Source organism: Ochotona curzoniae, unplaced genomic scaffold (genome assembly GCF_017591425.1).
Source record: "Ochotona curzoniae isolate NIBS_2020 unplaced genomic scaffold, NIBS_Ocur_1.0 contig_3432, whole genome shotgun sequence".
Lineage (NCBI taxonomy): Eukaryota > Metazoa > Chordata > Mammalia > Lagomorpha > Ochotonidae > Ochotona > Ochotona curzoniae.
Window position 1 is genome coordinate 5,699,786 of NW_024465859.1, and position 23,754 is coordinate 5,723,539.

General features: G+C 38.9%; 1 protein-coding gene across 1 annotated transcript; it reads left to right on the forward strand.

The window, feature by feature from the left end:
* The first annotated feature begins 7,796 nt into the window (after positions 1-7,796).
* On the forward strand, positions 7,797-8,432 carry FIBIN (fin bud initiation factor homolog). The gene has a single exon (XM_040980293.1). It carries the CDS (start codon positions 7,797-7,799, stop codon positions 8,430-8,432), a length of 636 nt encoding a protein of 211 aa, XP_040836227.1.
* Positions 8,433-23,754: the final 15,322 nt, after the last annotated feature.

The following is a 23,754-nucleotide window of genomic DNA, read 5'->3' on the forward strand; positions in this document are numbered from 1 at the left end:
AAAAAATAAAACATTGCAAACAAAAGGAAAATGAACAATCTGGTTGTCCTCTAAATCCATCTGTGCCAAGGAAGTGAATATTTTTGCCAAACCAGTAGCAACATATCTTGCAGTGATCTGATAATTCTCTAGATTACAGATGATAGGATCATGATATAGATTCCCACATTCTGTGTGCTCTGAAGGTTCCTTCCCTTTCCTTCTGAAGAGGTGCTCCAGATTCAGTACAACTTTGGACAGACATAACATCAAATGATTGGATAGATTATCTCATGATTACTAAATAACACAATTCCTTAATTCTGCATTTAGTTACTACAGCAATTAACATACATTTGACCTTTGCCAGGTATATAGTTGCATATATATATGTATGTGTGTGTAAAAACTCATATATACATATATATGTGTAAAAAAACTTAATGCTTATCACAGAGATTTAAAGGTAAATAAAACCCTCCAGAGGAACTTACAGTCTATTAGAAGAGATAAACTAAGGAATAGTTACATACATGGCAAAATACAATGAAAACAAAGAAAAATGGCCGTTGAACACTAACTACAAAATATCTCATTGAAACAGTAAGTAATCACTATGCTAGGCACAAGGAAACTGGAGGTGAACAGACCCTGTCCTCTTGCGGTTTAAACAGAGTTTAGCAGGAAAACACACACAACAAATAAATACATAAATTGAAGTGTAAGCAATGGAAAGTACCTTGACGATAAAAGAGCACAGGGGATGATGGGAAAAGCTAATTAACATTTGGAAATCAAGAGAGCCTTTCAGTGAAATGGCATTACAGTAAAGACATTTCTCTCTTTTTTTTTAAAGATTTATTTTTATTATTTTTTTTTTTATTGGAAAGGCAGATATACAGAGAGGAGAGACAGAGAGGAAGATCTTCTGTCCGATGATTCACTCCCCAAGTGAGCGCAACGGGCCAATGCTATGCCGATCTGAAGCCAGGAGCCTCTTCCGGGTCTCCCACACGGGTGCAGGTTCCCACAGCTTTGGGCCGTCCTCGACTGCTTTCCCAGGCCACAGGCAGGGAGCTGGAAGGGAAGCGGGGCTGCCGGGATAGAACTGGCGCCCATATGGGATCCCGGGCGTGCAAGGCGAGGACCTTAACCACTTGCGCCACCGCGCCGGGCCCAAAGACATCTCTCTTTTAATTCCACTTTTCTACCAAGTTTTTTTTTTTTTTAGGTTTATTTTTATTGGAAAGGAAGATATACAGAGAGGAGGAGAAACAAAGAGGAAGATCTTCCCTCCGATGATTCACTCCCCAAATGACCGCAACGACCAGAGCTAAGCTGATCTGAAGCCTGAAGCCAGGAACCTTCTCCCACGTGGTTGCAGGACCCCAAGGCTTTGGGCCATACTCAACTGCTTTCCCAGGTCACAAGCAGGGAGCTGAACGGGAAGCGGGGCTTCCAGGATTGGAACTGGTGCCCATATGAGATCCCAGTGTGTTCAAGGCGAGGACTTTAGCCACTAGGCCACCACGCCAGGCCTTCTAGTCAAGGTTTAAAAGTGCCACATATAAAATTTAGGAGACTCTACGGAAGGAAACTAAGAGACAAAACAAGCAATTTTAGTCACAGGCCAACTATGGAGACTGAGTTTCAGTCTAAGTGTGGTGGAAAGGCGTCAAAAAGTTTAAATTATGCTATAAATTTTCTTCTGGTGACACTGAGTCCTTATCAAAGTCTTAACTAAACCTTTTGATCCTCTGACCCAAGATTGCATCCCTTTGCAGCATTCTCTTCTTCTGAATGAACATCTCTTGTCATTTTTAATGTTTATGTAACTTCACTAAGGACTCAGCTGCTTTGCTGTCCTTCATAGTGTCTAATTACCGGTGTCTGCAGAATGACCCTCAGCCAAGCTGATGCCTAATCTCTCACCATGTTGATTTCCCACCAGCTTCCTGGTATTTCTACCTCCTTGATCTCATTCCCTTCCTTCACACTTGTATCAGCTTTCCTTTACTTCTGGGTGCTAGAAGTGGTGATACTCTTCCTCTCTTCTGTCCAAGGCAGTGCCATGTACCACTGCACCCTTGGCAGTGTACTAAAGTGACATGAATCAGTTCTGAGCTAACACGTGTAAGAGCAGTACAGGACTCCCCAGAGCTCCTTAACCCTAGTTCTCAAACAAAAAGTCTCATTTTCCAGATAATATAGTAGAGTTGCCATATAAAGGAGAATCACAGAGTTTCCCAGAATCGCAGTGAACTTTAATGTGGTGTTAGTATTTTCAAGGTAGTTTCTGCCGCAGAACAACATAGTATATTCTCACCAATAAAGAGATAGCGTGGTAATGGATCAGACTCATGTCTCACCTGTGTTGTATTGCCTTTATTTGATTGGAAGTTTGCATGTGGTCAAGCTTATTCATTAGCTTTCCCTCTGCTCTTAACCAATATCCTTAGAATAAATAATAAAAATCACTTCAATAGTATCACAAATAGCATAGAATAGATGGTCAAAATTTATTTCAGAGGGTAGATGTTTAGCTTTGTGGTTAAGCCGTAAATTAAGGAACTGTTGGAAGGCCCAGCACAATAGCGTAGTGGTTGAAGTCCTCGCCTTGCACGCCCGCGATCCCATGTGGATGCTGGTTCTAACCCCGGAGCCCTGCTTACCATCCAGCTCCCTGCTTGTGGCCTGGGAAAGCAGTTGAGGACGGCCCAAAGATTTGGGACCCTGCACTCGTGTGGGAGACCCAAAAGAAGCTCTGGCTCCTGGCTTCGGATTGGCCCCGCTCCAGCTGTTGTGGCCACTTGGGGAGTGAATCATTGCACAGAATATCTTCCACTCTGTCTCTTCTCCTCTCTGTATATCCACCTTTCCAACAAAAAATAAATATATCTTTAAAAAAAAAAAAGACACTGTTGGAGTATCTGAATTCAACACTTGGCTGATTCCCGAATTGTACCTCCTGGCAATGTGAGCCTAGAAGGTAGTGGTGATGTCTCAAGAGATTGAGTTCCTGTCACTCAAATGGAAATATCAACTAAGTTTCCAAATCCTTATTTTTACACAGGCTCAATCCCAATCTTTTTAGGCAATTGGAGAATGAATCAGTAGATCTGAGTTCTCTCTGGCTATCTGTTTCTATGTCACAATTTTGCAAATACATAGATAAATACATTTTTAAATTATTTCATTCTATTTCTTTGCTAACTTGTTTACTTACTTCATTGCATGATATTTTCTTCCTTTCCATGCATTTATTTATTTCTCTTATCTATTTCTTTCTCTGTCAGCCCCATATTCCACAAACAATGTATTCAACAAATGCTTCTAATTTCCTCTTAATTGGTTTTTTTTAACGTTCTAATTGGTAAATGCTATTCCATTCTCCATCATCCCCTGTTTTTTCTTTGCCCCTCGACTGAGTCCTTGAACCCAAACAATTGACAGGAACAAGGGGAGTTAACCTGGTCTTGCAGGTTCGACTCAGTCTGGAAGTTTGTGAGGATGCTCGGAGGGACAGTCGCCACTTTGAGGGTCTCCTTTTGGCTTATGGCTGTGTGGCAGGTCCAAAACTCATCAAAATCTTCTATATACTTAATACACATTTTTCTATAATCCACAGTTAGAGGATATATTTTTAAAGTCACAACAGGGAGCTGCACAGCTTACGCTTTTGCATCTTCAGGCTCAAAGTGCCCACCTGAATTCCTTCCTCCATATCTACAGTAGTAATTGGTACAAAAGAACAAGATTTTAAAATACACTTTAATAAAATACAAACAAGCTAAGCAAGTCAACTTTGCTAGAACTGTGTGGAAGACTTGTATACATTATAAGCAACTGGGACTGGGCAACAGTGCTCCTCTACTTCCTTAAATAACTTTAGTTAGTGCATCTGGAAACGTTCTTTAATCATAAAAGTATTTAGTCTGTTTTGTTCATTAGCCGCCAGTCTCCAGCACTAGACTCAACTGTCATCCCTATCAGTGGTCAGATTCTTGATTTTGCTCTTCAAAATCCTCTATTGGGCAGGTATGGATTTGAACGTTTCTCCTGACGTACATAATTGGAATACTGTAGAATGGTGAATTACGGTATGTGTTTTCTCGACAGTGGTAGCAGAGAGGAGAGTATTTATATTAAGGAGACCAGAAAATACTACAAGTGAGGGCTTTTTCCTTAAATTGCCAAGCTGTTAAACACCAGCAAACTGGCAGAAAATGGTAGTGGTGTCTTCCAAATATGGCTTAAAAAAAAGCAAAAGCTGGGGTAAGCGTGGCATCCATACTAACTCCCATAGAACTTACCCTTACATTGCTTCTTTTGTAAAAAGGACTTAAAATTAGCCAAGACCTTGCCTTCAGCTTCAGAATCAGATAATAGTCTGTCATAAACTAAGCAGTTTACTTGAAACCTCTAGTACAGAAAGCCTAGCTTAGAATGGACTCATCATCCAAGTCATGCCTGTACTGAGACTCGTTTGAGGGACCTGAATTTGATTTAACACAAGCTTCCATATGTCTTTCCTGCTAGACATAAACAAGAAAGCATTTAGTTTCAGGGATCACAGGTAGTCATCCCAGACCACAGGTAAAAGCCACTGACCAAGAATGAATATAATCTGTTGAAACAGAACCAGGAAACGGTGAGAGATAAACAAGTTACAGACCAGCCCTTGTCTGAAACATTGATCTAAGACTCCATGAGTTAGTGAACTTCCCCTTGCTGTGAGCCAGAACGAAGTGGGGTTTCAATCGGTTACTAAAAGGATTCCTTTCTAATATATGAGATGGAGGTTTCTTTTACCTTTATGGTTTTTAAGTTTAGACTTATTAATCTTTATTTAAAGGGCAAAGAAACAGGGAGAGATTGACATACCGACACAGATAATCCATCTGCTGACTTATTCTCCAAACTCCCACAATTCATGGCTGGTACAGACTGAAACTAAGAGCCAGGAACCTTATTAAGATGTTTAATATGGACTACAGAGACCAAGTACTTGTGCCATTTCTCCCTCACTTGCCAGTTGCCATGGTATGCATCAACGGAAACGGAAAGCTGGGTAGAAAATAGAGGTGGAACTCTATCCTTGCCACTCCAATATGGGATACAGGCAGCCCAAACAGTAGCTCAGTTCACTTTGCCATCACACCTAGCATCAAGATTGTTATCTTTAGATAATTATATCAAGAAAATACATACTCTCATCCTTTCCTATTGCTACTTTACATGTATAGAATCTTTGTATCTTAAATGAGAGAACAAGTTCTTTGGAGGCTGAAAATTATACTTCTTTGTATCCACAGCAAATTTCACTCTGCATCTTGCAAGAAAAAGGCAGATAGGAAGTACTCAGCATAGTTTTGCTAAATTTAATTGGTTAGTAAGTCAGGGTCACAATTGTGCAACAAATGGAGTCAATCAGAGTAAATTCCTCTTCACTTCTTTGGCCAAGTGATCCATTTGAGTCATGTGTTGTCATCTGTGAATGTCCCAGAAAAAAAAAAAAGAAATGAAGCAATGTGGCCAGAGTCCAATAGTCCAATCGCTCAAACAAAGTATGTTGTAGTTTTCTTTTGAGATAGAGTGAAAATCAGTTTTGGTTTTCTGGTTGGTGTAAATATTGAGAAAACTGGTTGGATCTATGTTTTGATAGTGCCCAGTATGTGGATAAAAACTAAACTATGTTATCAACATGTCTCAAAAAATCTGTGTGTGTGTGCCCAGTGCTAAACCCTAGTGGTTAAAGTTCTCACCTTACATGCGCCAGGATACCATATGGGTGCCAGTTCATGTACCAGCTGCTCCATTTCCATTCCAGGTCTCTGCTTGTGACCTGGGAAAACATAGGACAGCCAAAAGCCTTGGGATCCTGCATCCACATGGGAGACCTGAAAGAAGCTCTGGCTCCTGGCTTCAGATAAGCTCAGCTCTAGGTATTGTGGCCAGAGTGAACCAGTGGCTGGAAGATCTTTCTCTTATAAACATGCTTTTCCAATATAAATAAATAAATCTTTAAGAAAAAAATTCGGTGTGTGATATGAAACCAACAAAATATTCACTGGATTTCTCATGATGCTCTGGGAATCTGGATTGTTTATGTCAACGAAAGTGAGGACAACGAGTGTGATAGTCCCTGAACCAGGTGGTGCCATGGCTGCACATGGCGCCTGCCCAATAGCGGGGAGAAAGACAGCACAGAGCACTGTGAAGTCAGCAGGAGACTATGAGCTGCAGGTCGAAGCGAAAAGAGGAAACAGCCTGGAAAGAGGAGTGCTGCCTGCTTCTGCTCGCCCATCTCGTCCCCGCTTTCTTTCTCTGTACACATATTACTATCCAGCAAATACCACATTTTTGTATCTTATTCCGAACAGAAGTCCCAAACGAACAAGGATATGTCTCTAAGTTTGCACATTGCTGTTTCCTCAATTCTTAAAGTAGATCCTGACACAAAGGAAATGCTGAAAACAGACATAGAATACAATCACAGCATAAAAATCACAACATATACACAAGCCTCGCTGACCAAGTGAGTGCCACATAGAAAGTCTCTTGAAGAATCAGTTCATAAATCAGAAACTTAAATGGTTTCTTGGAAGAAAATATTTCTCAAATTTTTTTTCTCAAATTAATTTTCAGAATCACAAATTCTGATTTAATTGCAATTGAACTGTACAAGTGTAAACAGTTTGCTTAATGTTTTGCCACCTCTCCTTTTTCCATCTGGAATGGAAATAACGACACCAGTCCTATGGTCTTTATAAGCTTTTGAAGTATTTCAAAGGAAACAGCTGACTGGGAAAGCAGTAGGGTAAAGACCCAGTGCGGAAGCTTGCCATGGGTAAATTTTCCACGTTATAAATGTCACTTGTTCCTGTGCGTACAAGTAAGCAAATTCCATGTTCTACTTTTCGGTCTTCGACAAATTAGTCACTATGTATGTATCTATGTATGCCTCCAACATATTTTAAAAGTAAATTTTAACGCACATTTTCCAAACAAGACTGTCACTTTTGGCATTTCAGGTTTACCTTAAAAGTCACAAACTTCTTTAAGATGAAAATAAGCATATGCAACAAATCCAAACCGGCATTTATTTAAACATGTGGGATGTCATTTCTAAGGAAGACATCATTCTTCCTAATAGCTATAACCAACTGAGCTTTTTTTATTGTAGAAATTTCATTTCTTCCTTCTTCTATTTTCTCCCTCAAGCTAAATTCTGTTTGCAGAGTTTCCGCTTTAAAAAGAGACCATATCCCTTTAACAATAGAGACCCAGAGAGAGATTTATTTCCAAAGTTGTTCCCTGGCTTCTACGTGACGAAATCCTCTGTAATTTGAGAGCTGAGAGATCCTCAGGGTTTCTTTAGCCAAAGGAAAAGCTCTGTATTCCCACCCAGTCCAGGACTGAAACAGTATAGAACAAGAGCCTCTCTCTCCAGCTGCAAAGCTCCAACTCCCAGAAACAAGGAGAGAACTTTGTCAGGCGAAGGAGACAGCCTCCAGCCAGAGCTGGGGCAGTGTTTCCCTCTCCACCCTGTGATCCCGCGGACCACAGCCCCAGCCTCTAGAGAGGCGAGCGCCGAGGGAGCTCAGAGCCAGTTGCATCTGGGGCAGTTGCTGCGGGTGCGACCCTGGCGCGGGAGCCACATGAAGCCTGCTGGGGAGCGGAAGCCAGAGTGCAGCAAAGCGGCTGGCACTGAAGCGGACCGCGTCTCCGAGAGGCACTGACTCCCAGAGGGACCCCTTTTCTTGTGCCTGGCGGGCAGATTTTCCTGGGGTCCCTGATTCTCCTGGATATCCGAAATGGTGTCCCTGACGTTCCTTTGGATGGGTTTCCTCTGCCACCTGTGTCAGGGCTACTTTGATGGCCCTCTCTACCCAGAGATGTCCAATGGGACTCTGCACCACTACTTCGTGCCCGACGGGGACTACGAGGAAAACGATGACCCTGAGAAATGCCAGCTGCTGTTCAGGGTGAGTGACCACCGGCGCTGCTCCCAGGGGGAGGGGAGCCAGGCCAGAAGCCTGCTAAGTCTCACCCTCCGGGAGGAGTTCACCGTGCTAGGGCGCCAGGTGGAGGATGCTGGGCGAGTCCTGGAGGGCATCAGCAAGAGCATCTCCTACGACCTGGACGGGGAAGAGAGCTATGGCAAGTACCTTCGGCGGGAATCCCACCAGATCGGGGATGCCTACTCCAACTCCGACAGATCCCTCACTGAATTGGAAATCAAGTTCAAGCAGGGGCAGGAACAGGACAGCCGGCAGGAGAGCAGGCTGAACGAGGACTTCCTGGGGATGCTGGTCCACACCAGATCCCTGCTGAAGGAAACGCTGGACATTTCCGTGGGTCTCAGGGACAAATACGAGCTGCTGGCCCTCACCATCAGGAGCCACGGAACCCGGCTAGGTCGACTGAAAAACGATTATCTGAAAGTATAGATGGGAGGGTACAGGTGCCGGGCACAGGGAATGTGAGCTGCCCTACTGAGGAGGGTGGGGGAACAGGATGGGCTCTCATTTTCCTATGTCTGCTCTATTTTTTAAATTCAGATTTGCACTTGCAGGATAAATCTGAGGTCATCTTTCATAAGAGAGCTTTGAGAATTGAGTGTGTAGTTTTGCTCTTTGGTGGGATTTTCTGTTTGTGTACATTATTTATGTTATTATTATGGATTTATCACCTGGAGAGAACAATTTAAAGCAATGAATGACTCCTGCCTTTCCTAGAGGACTTTATAACCGTGTAGAGATACCTATTCCAGCCATATCAAAAAGCACAGTTTGTGCAGGAGGAACTGATTAAACTGCCCTGACCTGGAGATAGTGTTCAAATTCCCCAAGAGCACAGAGCAGAGTGCATAGCTCCTGTCCGCCTTCAGCCTCCCGTCTGGGGATCAGAAAGCTGTCAGAGTTACATGCGTTGTAGCAGAGGTCCAAGGTGCTGCTCTGCACGCCTACTGGCCCTCGGGAACTGTTTGCTTCCTCCCCTTTTCTCTTTTATTTATTAGCCAAGATCTGCAAGTTATTTCGACTTTTGTTTCTTGTAAGAACTTTGGTGAGAAACTGTAGGCGAACCATCCATTACAGGAAGACTTCCACAGAGCCTCAGTGGGTCTACATCAGTTCAAGTGGCCACTTTTCAGAAGCTTAAACTTTCTGAGGACTGAAGTCACATGGATACGCTGATTCACTATTTCTCACAGTGTATGTCTTTGCTTTACGGTCAGTTATGCAGTCAAATGCAAGAAAGGAGAGAGATTGTTTGAATACACTCCAAATGCCTATGAAAGGGCTGCCAGTGTAATCATTCTCACTCGGGGAGTTTTCCTTCTGTTTGCTTATGGAATGTTGTACTTTAAAGAGGGGGGCTCTAACTAAATGGAATCCCTTAGCTAGGTTTTATTACTCAGTCAATAAATGTGTTTTCATATAATACTGGCTTATTTTCTATTTTATATCTGCAGTTTTTGTATTTCAGAGTGGGGATTGCCAAAAGAGAAAGAGTGAGATTTAAATCAGTTGAATTAAAGCACAGAAATTAAAGCATCAGAACATATTTGACAGTTCACCTTCAGAGGAAAGAGAAAAAAAACTACCTATGTGGAACTTTTTAATTGCAAGTTCTCTAATAAGCTTTAGTTTCTCTCCAGCATTCCTGCCGTTTTTGATAGCCTCAACAGGAAAACTTTTTGACAAGGCTCAGACCTTGTATGCTCTCATGATGTACAAAGAGTCAGTTTCTGGGTTATAGTAACTCCAGTGGTATTTCATGGTTGTAAAGCTATGTCTGTGCTATTTAATTAATGGCTTTAAAAGGCAAAAATTTCACTCTGCATGTTTTTCACTGGGTAATCAATCTTCAACCCCATTTTAAATGTGTCTTCTTTTCATAGGCACACACATGCACACACACACACACACACACACACACACACAAATGTTTAGTTTGCTTGATACTGCAGAGAACTGGAATTTTTTTTTCCTCTCCCATACGTGATGGAATCAACATTCTAGTCCTAGGAATTATTCAATAACCTTCAACTACAGCAAGGGAAACTGAGATTCAGGAAGGATGGGGGACTGTTCCTCAGCTAGCTGTTGTAGCCTCGGCACTCATAGATGGAAGTATAGGATGTTCAAGATACTCAGGAAGGAAAGAGTAGCAAAAGTTAACCACTGTATCTCTTAAAACAGAAGAAACAAAAAAGCAGTGGTTAGAACAATATCTAAAATTTTTTTCTCACCATTCAAGGATCTATTTTAGCTGGACTCATGTGGAAAGATGACCATTGATCACTTAAAAGGATTTCCTTCTTCATTCTATGAAGAATGAGCAACAAAATGGGAGCACAAGTACAGGAGTGGCATTTGGTACTTAGAGGTTTGTAGTTTGATGTTACAACCCATGACACTCACTTTTCAGTACTCAGTACTATCCAATTCACATATCAGTTGTCATCACCTTGAATTTCCCAACTGTCACAAGAGGATATTGGATGCATGACAGTGATAGAAAACCAGTTTCCTCAAGCATGTTAATTGTAACCAATTGCTAATGGCTGCCTATGGTATTACATTAAGAGGGATTCATAAGGCAGAGAAGTAAAGGGTGTTGTCCCAAATTAGAGATGTCTTCCATGGGTGTAGAAAAAGAGTGCTGATCCATCTGCTACAAATTTGAAAATACTCAAATAGATTATGCATAAGGTTCTTTCCAGTGGTAACACTCTACAATTCCTACAAAACCAGAACAGAATTACCAAGCATTGAGTCACTCAACTCAAGCCCAGATGTGTGGCCAGTAATCCCACAGAATCTTTTGTAAATAGTACCAGAACACAAATGGGAATTTCCAGATAGGAGAGAGGCAGACTTGAACTGTCATTCCGCATGTCAGCATTGCAAGATGTTCCCAAACTTTATGACAAAAGGAAGTCTGTCACACTAAGAACTTTCTATTCCACTTCCTCATTATTCTTGTTAGACTTTATTACTTATATGGTGACATATAACATTTTAAAGTTGTGGTTCTGTATTAGACCAGCAAATATTGTGAAAATCCAAGGGAAAAAAATCTGCACACTCTCTTCTCTGAGAAATCTATTTAAAAGCACATAACACAATTTAGAATATTAAGCTATTTTTATGAATAGCTGCTAACCACTCATTTTGTACCAGACTTTGTGCTAGCTGTATGGGACTTCATCAAAGGACCTGAAGTTTGAAAAGTCTCTCAGAAATTTAGTTGGATAATAAATTAGTTATTGTTCTTATCTATGTAACAATAAGATGTCTATTTTTTTTTAATGCTTAACATTATTGGTAAGACTTGTGCTAAGGATTTTGCTTGGATTGGTTATAATTCTTCATGTGAAAAATGCACTGTGTGAATAAAGGGTTTTATAAGAGAAAACTATATGTGCTCAGTTCTTAGAACAGTTCCTAAAACAAGGTGAAACCCCCAATAAATCTTATTTGTTGCTATTGCTATTTTTAGTAGTATAGCTTTTTAAAATAACTGAGACTCAGAGTTTTTCCCAAAATTAACAACTGTGATGCACAGATAAATATTTCATTTTGTTTTCCACTTGACAGCTAAGTAGGGCCTACATAATCAAATGAAAAAAGAAGGGTAAGTCTCCGCTGGGGTGTATACTCATTTACTCACTGTAAACGCTACTTCTGACACTGTTGCAGTCAGAGTAGAGTGTCTCAGCTCCCCTCTTAGCTTTTTGTACATTGTTCAAAACTTCTATTTCTTACTTTTGATATTAGACCATGTTGCAAATTTCAATAGCCCAGAGTACAATAGAGAGTTCAAGGAAAATTTAATTGAAATAGAAATAAGAAAAAAAAAACGTTTGCAGCAAAAACATGCAATATTTGTGCACTACTTTCCATAATAGACATCATTAAGGAAATTTTTAATGATTCTTTGAACCAGTGTTGAAGTGTTTTGCAGATAAATATCTCTCTAGAATCTGCTGGTAAAAACTTAGGCTACTTTAGTTCTGCAACAACCAAACGTAGGTCCATTGAATTTATAGAAGCGGCCAGTATCTGGCAAGTATATTGCATGTATCATAATTGAAAGAATGTACAATAGTTCACATACTTTCATTGTCTTCTTTTTAAAATCTTTATGTAGATTTATAGGAAAGTTCTAGAAAGAGAAAGGCATAAAGATCTTCTATCCACTGGTCCACTCCCCAAGTGACCATAACAGCCAGAGCTGAGCCAACCTGAAGCCAGGAGCCAGGAACTTCTTCCAAGTCTCCCATGTCAGTACAAGATTCCAAGGTCTTAGGCCATCCTCCACTGCTTTCCCTGGCTACAGACAGGGAGCTGGATGGAAAGTGGAGCAGTTGGGACAGGAACCAGTGCTCCAGTGGGATCCTGAAAATTGTAATACAAGGATTTTTAAATTCTCATTTACATAAGAAAATGGACTCAAGCATTTGTATAGGGTCCTTCATGCATACATTATAATTATTTTCATGAATAATTAAGATATCTATGACAAACACTGACAATACGAAATATTTCTAAGGGGAGTATAATTAAATGTCCTTTGGGTGCTTTTCACCAAATGATTATTAAATTCTTGATACAGAATATTGCTTGGGTAGGAAATAGTAATGCCCACAGTTTTTAAATTATTTAATATAAAATTCAAATAACTAGAGGTATGGTATTGGTTAGAAATAGAATACAGAACTATGCAGATCAGTACTTAGAATTACTCTTTCAAAAGTCAGGATACTGATGGATATGCTACGCAGCAAATAACTTTAATATGTCACCAAAAAAGATACCATGATAGAAATACTTTGAATTTGTGAAGAAAGTGACACCTACATGGAATGTAGCAAGTATGGCACCAGAGCATTTAGAGGGTTCTGTAAGCGTTCGTCCAGAATCTAATTGGAAGTGTCTTAAAGATGTAAACTGTGTACATAAAATAAGAATTTTAAATAATCACACATTCAGGAGCCATACAGTACCCGTTTATGCTATTAATGTTGTTATGTTTTATTTTTAATAGCTTTTCTTCGCTGATTATAAAAGACATACCTTTGTATGTTAATAGAAGATACGATACGCACAAGGAAGACAAAGTTATCAGTATTCTGAAACCCCTTCTATCATGCACAACATTTGTGTTTTGTTGTATGTTCTTTCAATACTTTTGGTGTCTCTAATATACTCCCATGTTGCCAATATCTGCTTTAAATTTTTAATGTGTCTAGTTGCATACATTTTTTCTTAAAATATGTATGTATGTATATATTTAAATGATACACACACAGAGAAAGGTACAGATACAGGGAGACATCATCCGCTGTTTAACTACTCCAAATATTTACAACTGCCATGAGTGAGCAGGCACAAAATTGGGAGCCAGGAAATCCAAATCTCCCTTGTGGGTGGCAGGAATGCAACTTCTGAACAATAACTGCTGCCTCTCAGGTCTTATGTGGGCAAGAAACTTGTGTCAGGAGGCAAAGCTAGGAATGTAATACAGACAGTCTGGTATAATAACATGCAGACAATTTAACTGCTAGGCCAAATGCCTGCCCCCAACTTCACAAATCTTTTTTAAACACTTAGAATTATCCACAGTGGTTAAGGAGGCAGAAGTTTCGGGTCCTAGATCTTGACCCCCAAAAAAGTACTTTTGCTACATTGAATGAATCTCTTGAATATTCTCAAATTCAGACACTTTGCATAGTGAAGGTAAAATTACCTAGTTTTTATTGACTAGGAACTGCTCAAAGTGTTTGTTATACATTATCAAATATAATTCTTTCAGAATTACATTTAAGAAAGAGAACATGTTTGTAAATGCTACAGATTTTCCTCCTTTGAAACATAAATTGGGTACATTATTTTTCCAGTTTTCATAGATAGACAAGAATGGATTCAAACCTCAAACATAGGTCATCTGATTTTACAAGTCCTTGAAGCTACCAAATGATTCTTTCATTTCTGAAGATGGAAGATTGAACACACTATTTTCAACTCACTGTTCTAAAATGTATAAGCAGTGGCCAATGAAATGAACACTTCTGTTTTATAATTTCCTTAATTGAAAAAAATTCAACCCAGTCCCTTTCAAAGAATTTTTTCCCCTTTGCTTGATTTTATGTTTGGTAGAGTATAAATTCCTGTAGTTTATTCTTTGTCCAAGAATAACTGCCTTCATTCTAAATCTACCGTTTTCTGAGAACTTGCACATGTATTATCACACTTGACTGGAACAAATTTTTGTGGATCCTGAACTGGCAAATTCAGTTCACAGTATTTACTGTTTGGCAGGTGGTAGCCTAATGTTCACAAGAAGCAAATAATTCTGTCAGTACTTACAGAATCCAGACATAAAGACCTCCCATTTATGCAGGTCTGCCAAACAAAAAAAAAAAAACTCTCATGTTAGACAGTACTCTTATTATTTTAGATAATCTGGCTTAAAATGCCATGCAGGAATATGTAAAAGATATTTGAACTAAAGCATATATTTTGAGTATGAACCAAGAATGTAAATGGTTAAAAAAAAAAAAAACCAAGTATGAGATCCTCTGAGCAGACCAAACAGGTATACATTCCAGGGTTGGAGAGAAAAGAGAAAATAATCAGAATGTATCAAAGAAAAAAGTGTAAAACTTTGAATTGAGACAGGTATGGCAGGATAACAGAAGAAGTGAAAGGCCATCAAAGGAAATCTGTGTATTATTCTCATTTTATTGGGGAATTACTTGAAGTTTAAGTAGAAGAGTGCCATGATCTAGCTTACTGGAGAAAAAAGCAGCCATGATGGAAGATGAGTCTATAAAGCAATAATAGAAGCAAGATCATCTGTCTGGCTGCTAGATCATACTGATCAGACATGATGTGGCTTGTACTAAGGAAGTGCCAATGAAAAAGTTAGCAACTGGTTTCCATTCTGTTAAAAAAAAAAAAAATGTTCCATTACCACTTTGTCCCAGAAAAACACATATCATTCTTTCAATCTCCTATGCTAATCTAGTTTCAAAATTCTAAGTTCTATTTCTTTTCTTCTTCCCCTTTTGCATTCTACATTATCATTGCCTGTCTCTGATGGTTTTGTTAAGTTCATTTGTGCTTACTTGAAGTGTGGAGAGTCAAAGATAGAACAACAGAAATGTTCCCCCACTAGATCACAGTATATGTGAATTAGAAATAGATGCTCTTCCCAGTTACAAGTATCTTTAGATTCTAGGTAATCCCTCTTACTATAAACTGCAACTCTTATCCACAAGCTCTGGCTCTATCCACTCTTTGATGGGCTAGAATAGATATACCCATGAAATTGGACATTTTTGCTCAAACAACTTTTCTCAAACACCTCTTCCCTTTATCAATGATCTCGCGTCATGTCATTATTCTACAGTTTTCTTTCCCATAGTTAAGCTGTATCTATCTATGTTTAAGTATACAGATGCTCTTTTGAGGGTTTCTAATGACTTCAAAATTACACATTTCATTCTACTCAGTAAGGGCATAGCATATCCTATTGTAACTCTAGCAAACATGTTCTTTGATAGCTTGTGTATTTTACCATTTCCTTATTTTGATTTTCCATGAAAAACAGAAGATATTTTGTATGTCAACAGCTTGCTGTTTAAGGGAAAGAACCTGACAGCTATGATTAATGAGGTAAAATCTCCATGCTCTGGAATTGATAGTAATGGTTTGCATTTTCATGTTGTGAAAAACTTTCCTTCTGCAGGCAGTCAGAGAAATGTGTTTCCTAAATGTCTTCTCTTGCTTTGATCTTTGCATAATTCTCATCCTAAAACCAAACAAACAAGAATACTCCACTCAACTTTCTAAGTGTGGCCATGTTGGCAGTTCTTTTGAGTCAACCATGAACATTTTGCACAAGATTCTACTACAGATTAAAACAAAACAAGGAAAAATCTAGTGGCCTTATTTTGCTCTAAGTTATATTTTTGCCTGTACTTCAAATGTCAGTATCCTGTTAGCCAGGTTCTTCTTCCCTTTTGCCTCTACCTACCTTTTTCTCTCCTTCTTGTCTCCTGTCTACCTCAAGACAACAGATCTGCTGTTATGAAAAGAGGTGGCAGAGCCAAATCCTATTCACTTTGAGCCTCTGTGGTTTATTAGCAGAGGAATCCAAGCACATTATAACTTTCCAGAGCCTTGGCTTTCTATCCGATTCACTGGGGACTAAGACATTTATCTAGCCTTGTTTCCAGCAAGCTACAGAAATGATCCACTGTAAGACTTAGTGCATAACTTGGAAATGCATAGTTCATCATGATAATTCTTCACTTTTCATTTCGTGGAAGGCAGAGTGACAGGTAGAGAGAATCTTGCTCTGCTTTACTTCACAAATGCCCACAACAACTTGGTGTGTGCCAAGATAAAGTCACAGGCCTGTAACCCCATCAGGGTCTCCTATGTAGGTGGTTTGGACCCAAACTCTTGAGATACCACCTGTTTCCTCTCAGGTCCATTATCTGGAAGCTGTAATTGAAGGGAAGGCAGAACTCAATCTCAGGCATTCCTGGAAAGGATGTGGGTATCTCCAGCAGTGGTTTAACACACTGTGCCTCAAGAGACTTTCTTTTATGGAGGGATACGTTATAACCTTATGTGTTCTTCAGTTGAAATGAAAACAATTGTGTTCCAAATAAGGCTTAGGCATGCTATGTGTTTAAATATGTGTCTTGGCCTTTGCATTTTAGGCAGGCTCCACAGAAGCCAAAGATATATTTTTATTCACATACAGTGCTTTTTATTTATTCTTTGAGCATATGTATGGCACAAGTGCATTTGGGGTATTTCAAAATACGACCACTACAGTGGGAACTCTCAAAAATTAAAATTAAGAGTATTAACTCCTGATTTTTTTTAAAAAGATTTATTTCATTTTATAGTCACAATGCCAGGAGCTTCTTCTGAGTCTCTCATGTGGGTGCAGAAGCCCAAAGACTTAGGCCATTCTCTGTTGCTTTCCCAGGCCATAACCAAGGAACTGGATTGGAAGTAGAGCAACGGAGACATAAAACAGTACCCATATGGAACACTGATGGAAAGTGAAAGATTAGCCTGTACACCATCATGCTGGCCCCCAACTCTTGATCTTTATTGAGAATTAACTATATATTAGATCCTATCCCTGGAATAGCAACATGGACCTCTGTTTGTAGCCCAAGACTCTCATTGTGTAACTGCTACTATTGACTTCTTGGCCAGACTCTGTAGTCTTTGGGCATGAGCTTTCTTGAGTTTTCACAGGGTAAATTAGCTCCTATTTAAGTGGGCTTCACTGGAGCATCTGGACCCATGTATTTGAATGTAGTTTTGTAGGCGCCCTGAAGTGAGAATATAGCTGGTAACTCACTAACCAGCTGGCTTCTTCCCATGCAACCTTGAACATGAGTCCTAGGTAAAAGCCTTTGGCTTAGTTGAAAAAGGACTCAGAATCAAACTCTGGAACCCTTCAACCTATGTCAAGAGAAGACCTGAATCTTCATCCTCTTTTAATATAGGAGCAGGTATTTTAACCCAGTGAATACTAATTTGTGCAAATATTTAGTTATAAACACAAAGAGTAAATAAGTCTATTTGTTTTCTAACTAAAAGCATTTGGTCAGAAAATCAGAAATAGAGCAACTATCTGAATCAAACAAAAATCCATTTAGACTTAGAAGTTGGCAAAACACACACACACACATACATGCATATTGATGATAGTTAACCCCTAGTCACATTTTCCATGAACCTTTTAATTTCCAAGAGTTTCTTCATAAAAAGAGCTCAGTGAAAATCTAGGCTAACAGTTTCCAATAATGGCATAATATTAAGAGGATGTCAGGGCTTACAGGGCTTTCCCATTTCCTCTGTAAAAATATAGCCATTACCAAATGAGCAACCACCACCACTGCCTTAAACTACTGCTGCATCAGGCTCCTAAAACCATACAGATGAAATGTATGTAATTGTTTCATTTTTATAAACTTTTAAAAACCATTACTTAAAAATCATTTTTCACTAAGTAATTTAAAGAGTTATTTTTCAGAAAGGTTGTTGATTTATTTCTCCCCTGCCATTGTTCTGTCCCTGACCTGGCTCCTTCTGTGCTGACCTATCTTTCCTTCTCACCAAGCTGAAATTCTGGATGGACCAAAGCACCTGCAGGTCAGGGGTCAGGAGTATATGAAGAAAGGTCTTCCTCAGTGGCCCCAGGAACTAACTAAAAGAAACTCTGCACTAATTTAAGAAGTAAATAAGAGCAAATTAGCAAGAGAAGATCTTGACCCTAAGCTCAAGTTTCTAAGTTTGAGTAAGGCAACATAAAGATAAAACTCAAGATTTCAGCATTGTGTTAACGTGTCCAACTAATAAAACCATAGTTGTGATTATATCCTGAGCTATCGCTTTGCCTCTCAGAGATACACAAAGAAGATCAGAGTTAGAAATAAGATCATCCAATAGAGAATCTGAGACCTGAAAAAGGTGAAGATGACTATCCCAGGTCATGTGTATACTCCGAGAATTAAGATAGACAGCCAAACAATCAGAAACCCAGAAGGACAACTTCATCCCGTTTGCCCAGTCATTAATTGCTTTAACACACCCTACACAATGACAGCCTGCCATATAATTACCCAGCCCATATTTGACTACCTCGTGGGGTAATCTCTTCTCTGCAAAGAGGAGTTCTCAATCACAAAATGTGCTTTCATATTTTATATGCTATGTGTTTCTATGATTTTCTGCCATTCAAGGACACACAAGTCGATTTTTTTTTCTTTTCCACATCAAGCTAATCAAACATCTGATACCTTCTTTGGCCTGGCTCAGTATCCCTGATTCCTTTAATCCCTCCGTTATGCAGCAGAAATAATCTCTATTTCACTGCTTTGGTCTGTCTTTAGGAAAAGAGGATACACAGTATTTAAAAGCATAACATTCACTCACTGTTTTGAATTTCAGTTGTATACTCATATTAATGACCAAAGCAGTTTAAATAAGCTAACCACACAATGGGTTACTTTTATACAAATGAGTAATGATAATATCTATTTATCGGATTCTTGGGGATGAATAAATGAAAAATATACACCAAATAGCACCACATTCTGCAACTTTGTATGAATTCAACAAATATAATTGAATAAATGACTGAAAGAATTCCACGTTGTGTGTTTGAATTCAGCACAGACTCTGAGTTTCTGAGATGAACATCGTAGGAGGAAAGGGATATGGTAGAAGGAAGACAAAAGGCTCCATCGAGAGCCCAAGTCACCACATCTGGGAAGTTTTCTCTTTTGGACACCCTCAGCTTTTCTGCCACAGGTTCACCAACAGCCCAAAAGCAGCAAGCTTCACATTCACCACCCTGTGATAGAGGTAACACATTTAAGTCCAAGTCCTTTTCAAGTAACTCTGGACTTTGTCATAATGGTCTGACCACATATGAGCTTGCAAGTTCAAACACTATGTTATTTTGGGATAGAGAGGAAAGGTACTTTATATCTTTTTCCCCCTGTACAAAAACAGCTGAACAGAATTTCCTAAGTCTCTCCCAAAACCTTCATGTTTAGGCTGAGCTCAGCCCTGGAAGGTCTCCCTCTTCGGGAGAAGGCCTGAGAAAGTCATTAAAGGCAAGTGAAAGCACTGAAATGGAAATACAGAGGAGATGGAAACTCAATTAGCTTTTTCTCCCAGGTGATCCATCTTCAATAACAGGAAGATGAACCCTGTCACAAGGCTCATGTCTTGTAAATCATTACAAACTTAAATATAATCCAAAGAAGGAACGTTGGACGCAATGTGTACTGTCTTATATCATGACTCCTTTATTATCTGGATTTGAGTAATCAGTAAAATTTAGTAGGCCTCGGTTTTCTTCTCTGTAAAATGGAAATTATGGTTCTTAAGGGATTTTCCAAAGAAATCAGATGAGGAAATCCAGCCTGGTGTACTGTTGTTGTGTCCATATGTAAAAGCCATTGCATTCATTGTAAAGTAATATATATCGAAATGAGTATGAGAATCCTGAGGCAGGGCAATCCCCAACAGCAAAGAATCATCTGACCCAAAATGTCAATAGCTCTCGGTATAAAAAACATTCATCTGGAAGACACCAACATAAAAGGTTTACTGAGAAAAGAGGGAGGAGGTGCCTGGATTAAGGATCTTGAATATAAAGCTAAGATTTCTTTTCAGTAACATATTTTATAGGGTTTGTGGACAAAAGAATGTTAGGAAGATTTGTATTGCAAAAGTGTGACAAATACATTGAATTATAAACATACCAGAAAGTTCCAGGAATTATAATACACATTTGTGTATCTTATATAGTATGATGTTTATAATGCCACAATAGCTAATTGAAAAGTGCAAGACCATATCAATAGGTTAAATTTATTTCCTTGGCTTTAACAAACAGAACTATATTTCTGGTTCTCTTGCTGATTAGACCCTCCACTTTCTACAATCTAGCGAGACAATTACAGAAAAAGAGCCACATTTGTCTAGAATAACCAATTGGCATAACATGCACAAAACATCTGGTTGATTGATGCTTTCATTTTATTAGTTGATTGGTTTGATGCAAAAGAAATCTAGTAATTATCAGATGTTTACCAGTCATCATTTGAACCAATCTGATTACAGAGTGAAATCAACTTGTCTGGACTTGAAGTCATAAATCTTCAACCCTAAAGACCAGCACTTACAAGAAAGATGAATTCCCAGCTTTACTTTGTATTGTTTTTGCAGAGCTGAAAATTAGGAACACAGACATAACATTCATTGATGTTTCCTGTTCCTATTTTATGTTCGAATGTCCTCTCAAAATGCTTTATAGATCTGGGCATTGGTGCCATCAATCCGAGGCAGAGATCAAGCCGTATTTCCTGAACTAGGGCTTTATCTTCTTAGAGAAAGCAAAGAGTCTAGCTTTTTCTCATTTAAATTTCTAACTTCTCATAATATCATTTATACCAGGAGGCTATATAACCTAAAAGGGAAACATTATGCTTGGGAACTTCTTCATTCATTCCCAAAGGGCACACCAGCATTAATATAATATAAGCTAATTCAAACTCTGATCTTTTATTTCTGCCTTGCAAAGAATCTCTTTCCAAGTCTAGCTCACCCCCATTTTCTCATACTTTCTGGGGTTATAGTTAAGGGTGATATAAAACATACATGACAACTTTAATTGGTAAAGGTTATTTGGATAATCACTTCAAAAAGATTTCAAAGTCTTACCAGGCTTCAACGATAAAGAGTCCCATGATCCATTATTCATGGTTTTTATGGTCACAGCATGGGGATATGGTAAATGTGAACCAAGAATTTGCTGTCCACATCATCTATTTCCTGATCATTTGCTGTCTTTTATTCTTTTTTCTTCTTAAGTCAGATTTACAGAGATAAGGAGAGAGAGAAAGATCTGCAATCTACTGGTTCACTCCCTAAGTCACCACAACAGTTGGAGCTGAGTCAACACAAAGCCAGGATCCAGGAACTTCTTCCTGGTCTCTCACGTTGGAGCAGAGTCCCAAGGCTTTGGACCTTCCTATTGCTTTCCCAGGCCACAAGCAGGGGGCTGGAAGGAAAGTGGAGCAACCAGGACACGAACCAGCTCCCACATGTGATCCAGGTGCTTATAAAGTGAGGACTTTAGCCACTAGGTCATTGTGCCATTTATTGACACCCTTTATTAATTTTTGGCAGCATTGACAGTCAGTGATACAATAGTAAGCAACAGCAGATATTATTAGCAGGATTTTTTTCAGATCTTAAAAATCTAGTAAAAGAGTCATTAAGCAAGCAATCATCTGTCTTTGTTGAATTATAGATAGAGCTACTTGTTGCTTCATCCATAAGTGGCAACTACTTTCCTCTCCTACATTATGGGTAAGTTCTAACAGTTTAGGCAATATGGAGTGCGGGAAGTGGCATTGTAACTGATCTGGAGTTGTTTTCAAACAGTTTTTGCCTTTTCTCCTCAAATGCTAGACAAGTTGTAAAAAACATAGGTCTAGATTCCAAATGAAGAATCACCTGCATAAAGATCCAAACAACACAGAGGTCATGGAACATGCCATAGCTTGCGAAGGTCCTAAATTGCAACCACACAAGTGACATCATGCTTTAGATTGTTGAGAAGGAAGATCATCCAGTTGGACTCAATCAACTCAGAGCATTGTGGGAAGCTGAGATCGCCATTGATTTAAGCCACAGATATTGAAGGTCATTAGTATGGACAAGATCTTCACCAAATTCTCCTTTCTACTACCTTGTCATATTTTATTTGCTCTAGAGCCTGCATCTCTGCATAAAATTATTTTATTTACTTATTGTTTGTCTTCCTCAACAAGAGAAATCTATGTAAGAGCAGCCAGCTTATGAAGTATATACTGTTCTTTCCTGTAACCCTGAAACTAGAACAAAACCTGACATAAAGCAGACACTCCATAAATATTTGCAACATAAATAAACAAGTGCATAGTTTCAGCTATGACATTTGAGGCAAACTATAAATAGGTCTTGCTATGAAAGTTTATAAGAGGATTAGAACAGGTGAGGCTTGTTGGGGAATAAAACGCTGATAAAATCTCCACATTATGTACAGAATAAGAACGAAGAAGCACATTTCTTTCAAGATACGGCCAACTACTGTCTCAAAACTGACATTATCATTTTAAACTTTCTGAGGTGACAGAAAGCGGAATGTTTTCAATGTGACTTTAGAACACAGTAATTACTAGCTACTAGTTAGCAACTGATTCAAGTAGTAGGAAACCTCAAAATTAACAACTTTACATTAAATTTGAAAACTCCTAACGAAAGGAAGATGCATAGTTTATTCCCTCTGTTGCAAATCTGAATTAGAAAATTTCTCCATCTCATTCTCAAAAAAACAAAATACATTTTCCTAAATGTGAGGAAAGGCTATTTTGTGTTTCATAATCACAAGTCCTTTGGCAGTCATTTGTGCAGAAGGAGGAAGGATTCTTGAAGGACAAGAGCCTGAAGACAGGAGCAAGGAAAGATCTTTTCCTTATTCTTCCTGGCAAATGTTTCTGTCCTAGGAAAGAAGCAAAAGAGTTCTACAGCTCCGTGAACCAAGGGACAGAAATGTTGCTCCATGCCTTCAAGACCCCGAGCAACGGCCAGGCCTCTTCCTTAGAAGCCAAAGTTTTTAAAAAGGACAGAAAAATGAAGAAATGAAGATCAGATTTAGAAGAGAATAAAAAAGAGGAACAGAAGTGAGATGATGTCAATTTCCAAGTGCATATGTATGCATTGGTATGTATTTATGTATAATAAATGAGTAAAACACTGCCTCTGACTTTTAACTGCTTAGTTACAGAAACAGCCTTGACTGTTTTGCAGAATTTAATCATATCAAATCATAACTCATTCTGATTTGGGTACATGAACCAAGATAGGCATTACAAAAAAAAAATCTTTTCTATTGCACATTCTCTCAGTATAGAATAGTTATATGGAAGCTATTTTAAGAAGGAATTTGGTATGCAAATAATTGAATCTGCTGCCATTAATCCTGATTATTGAAATATTTAATAACTTCAGTATGTCTGCTTTCTTGATAAGGATACATCTACCTGATAGAAATGGATGTTTCTAACATCTAATCAGGGCACTCTCTTTACTGGCCTAGGGCTCTTTAAATCTCCCTTGCTGTACTCTGATGTGTTCTATTTTTACCTTTTTAATTTTTCATTAG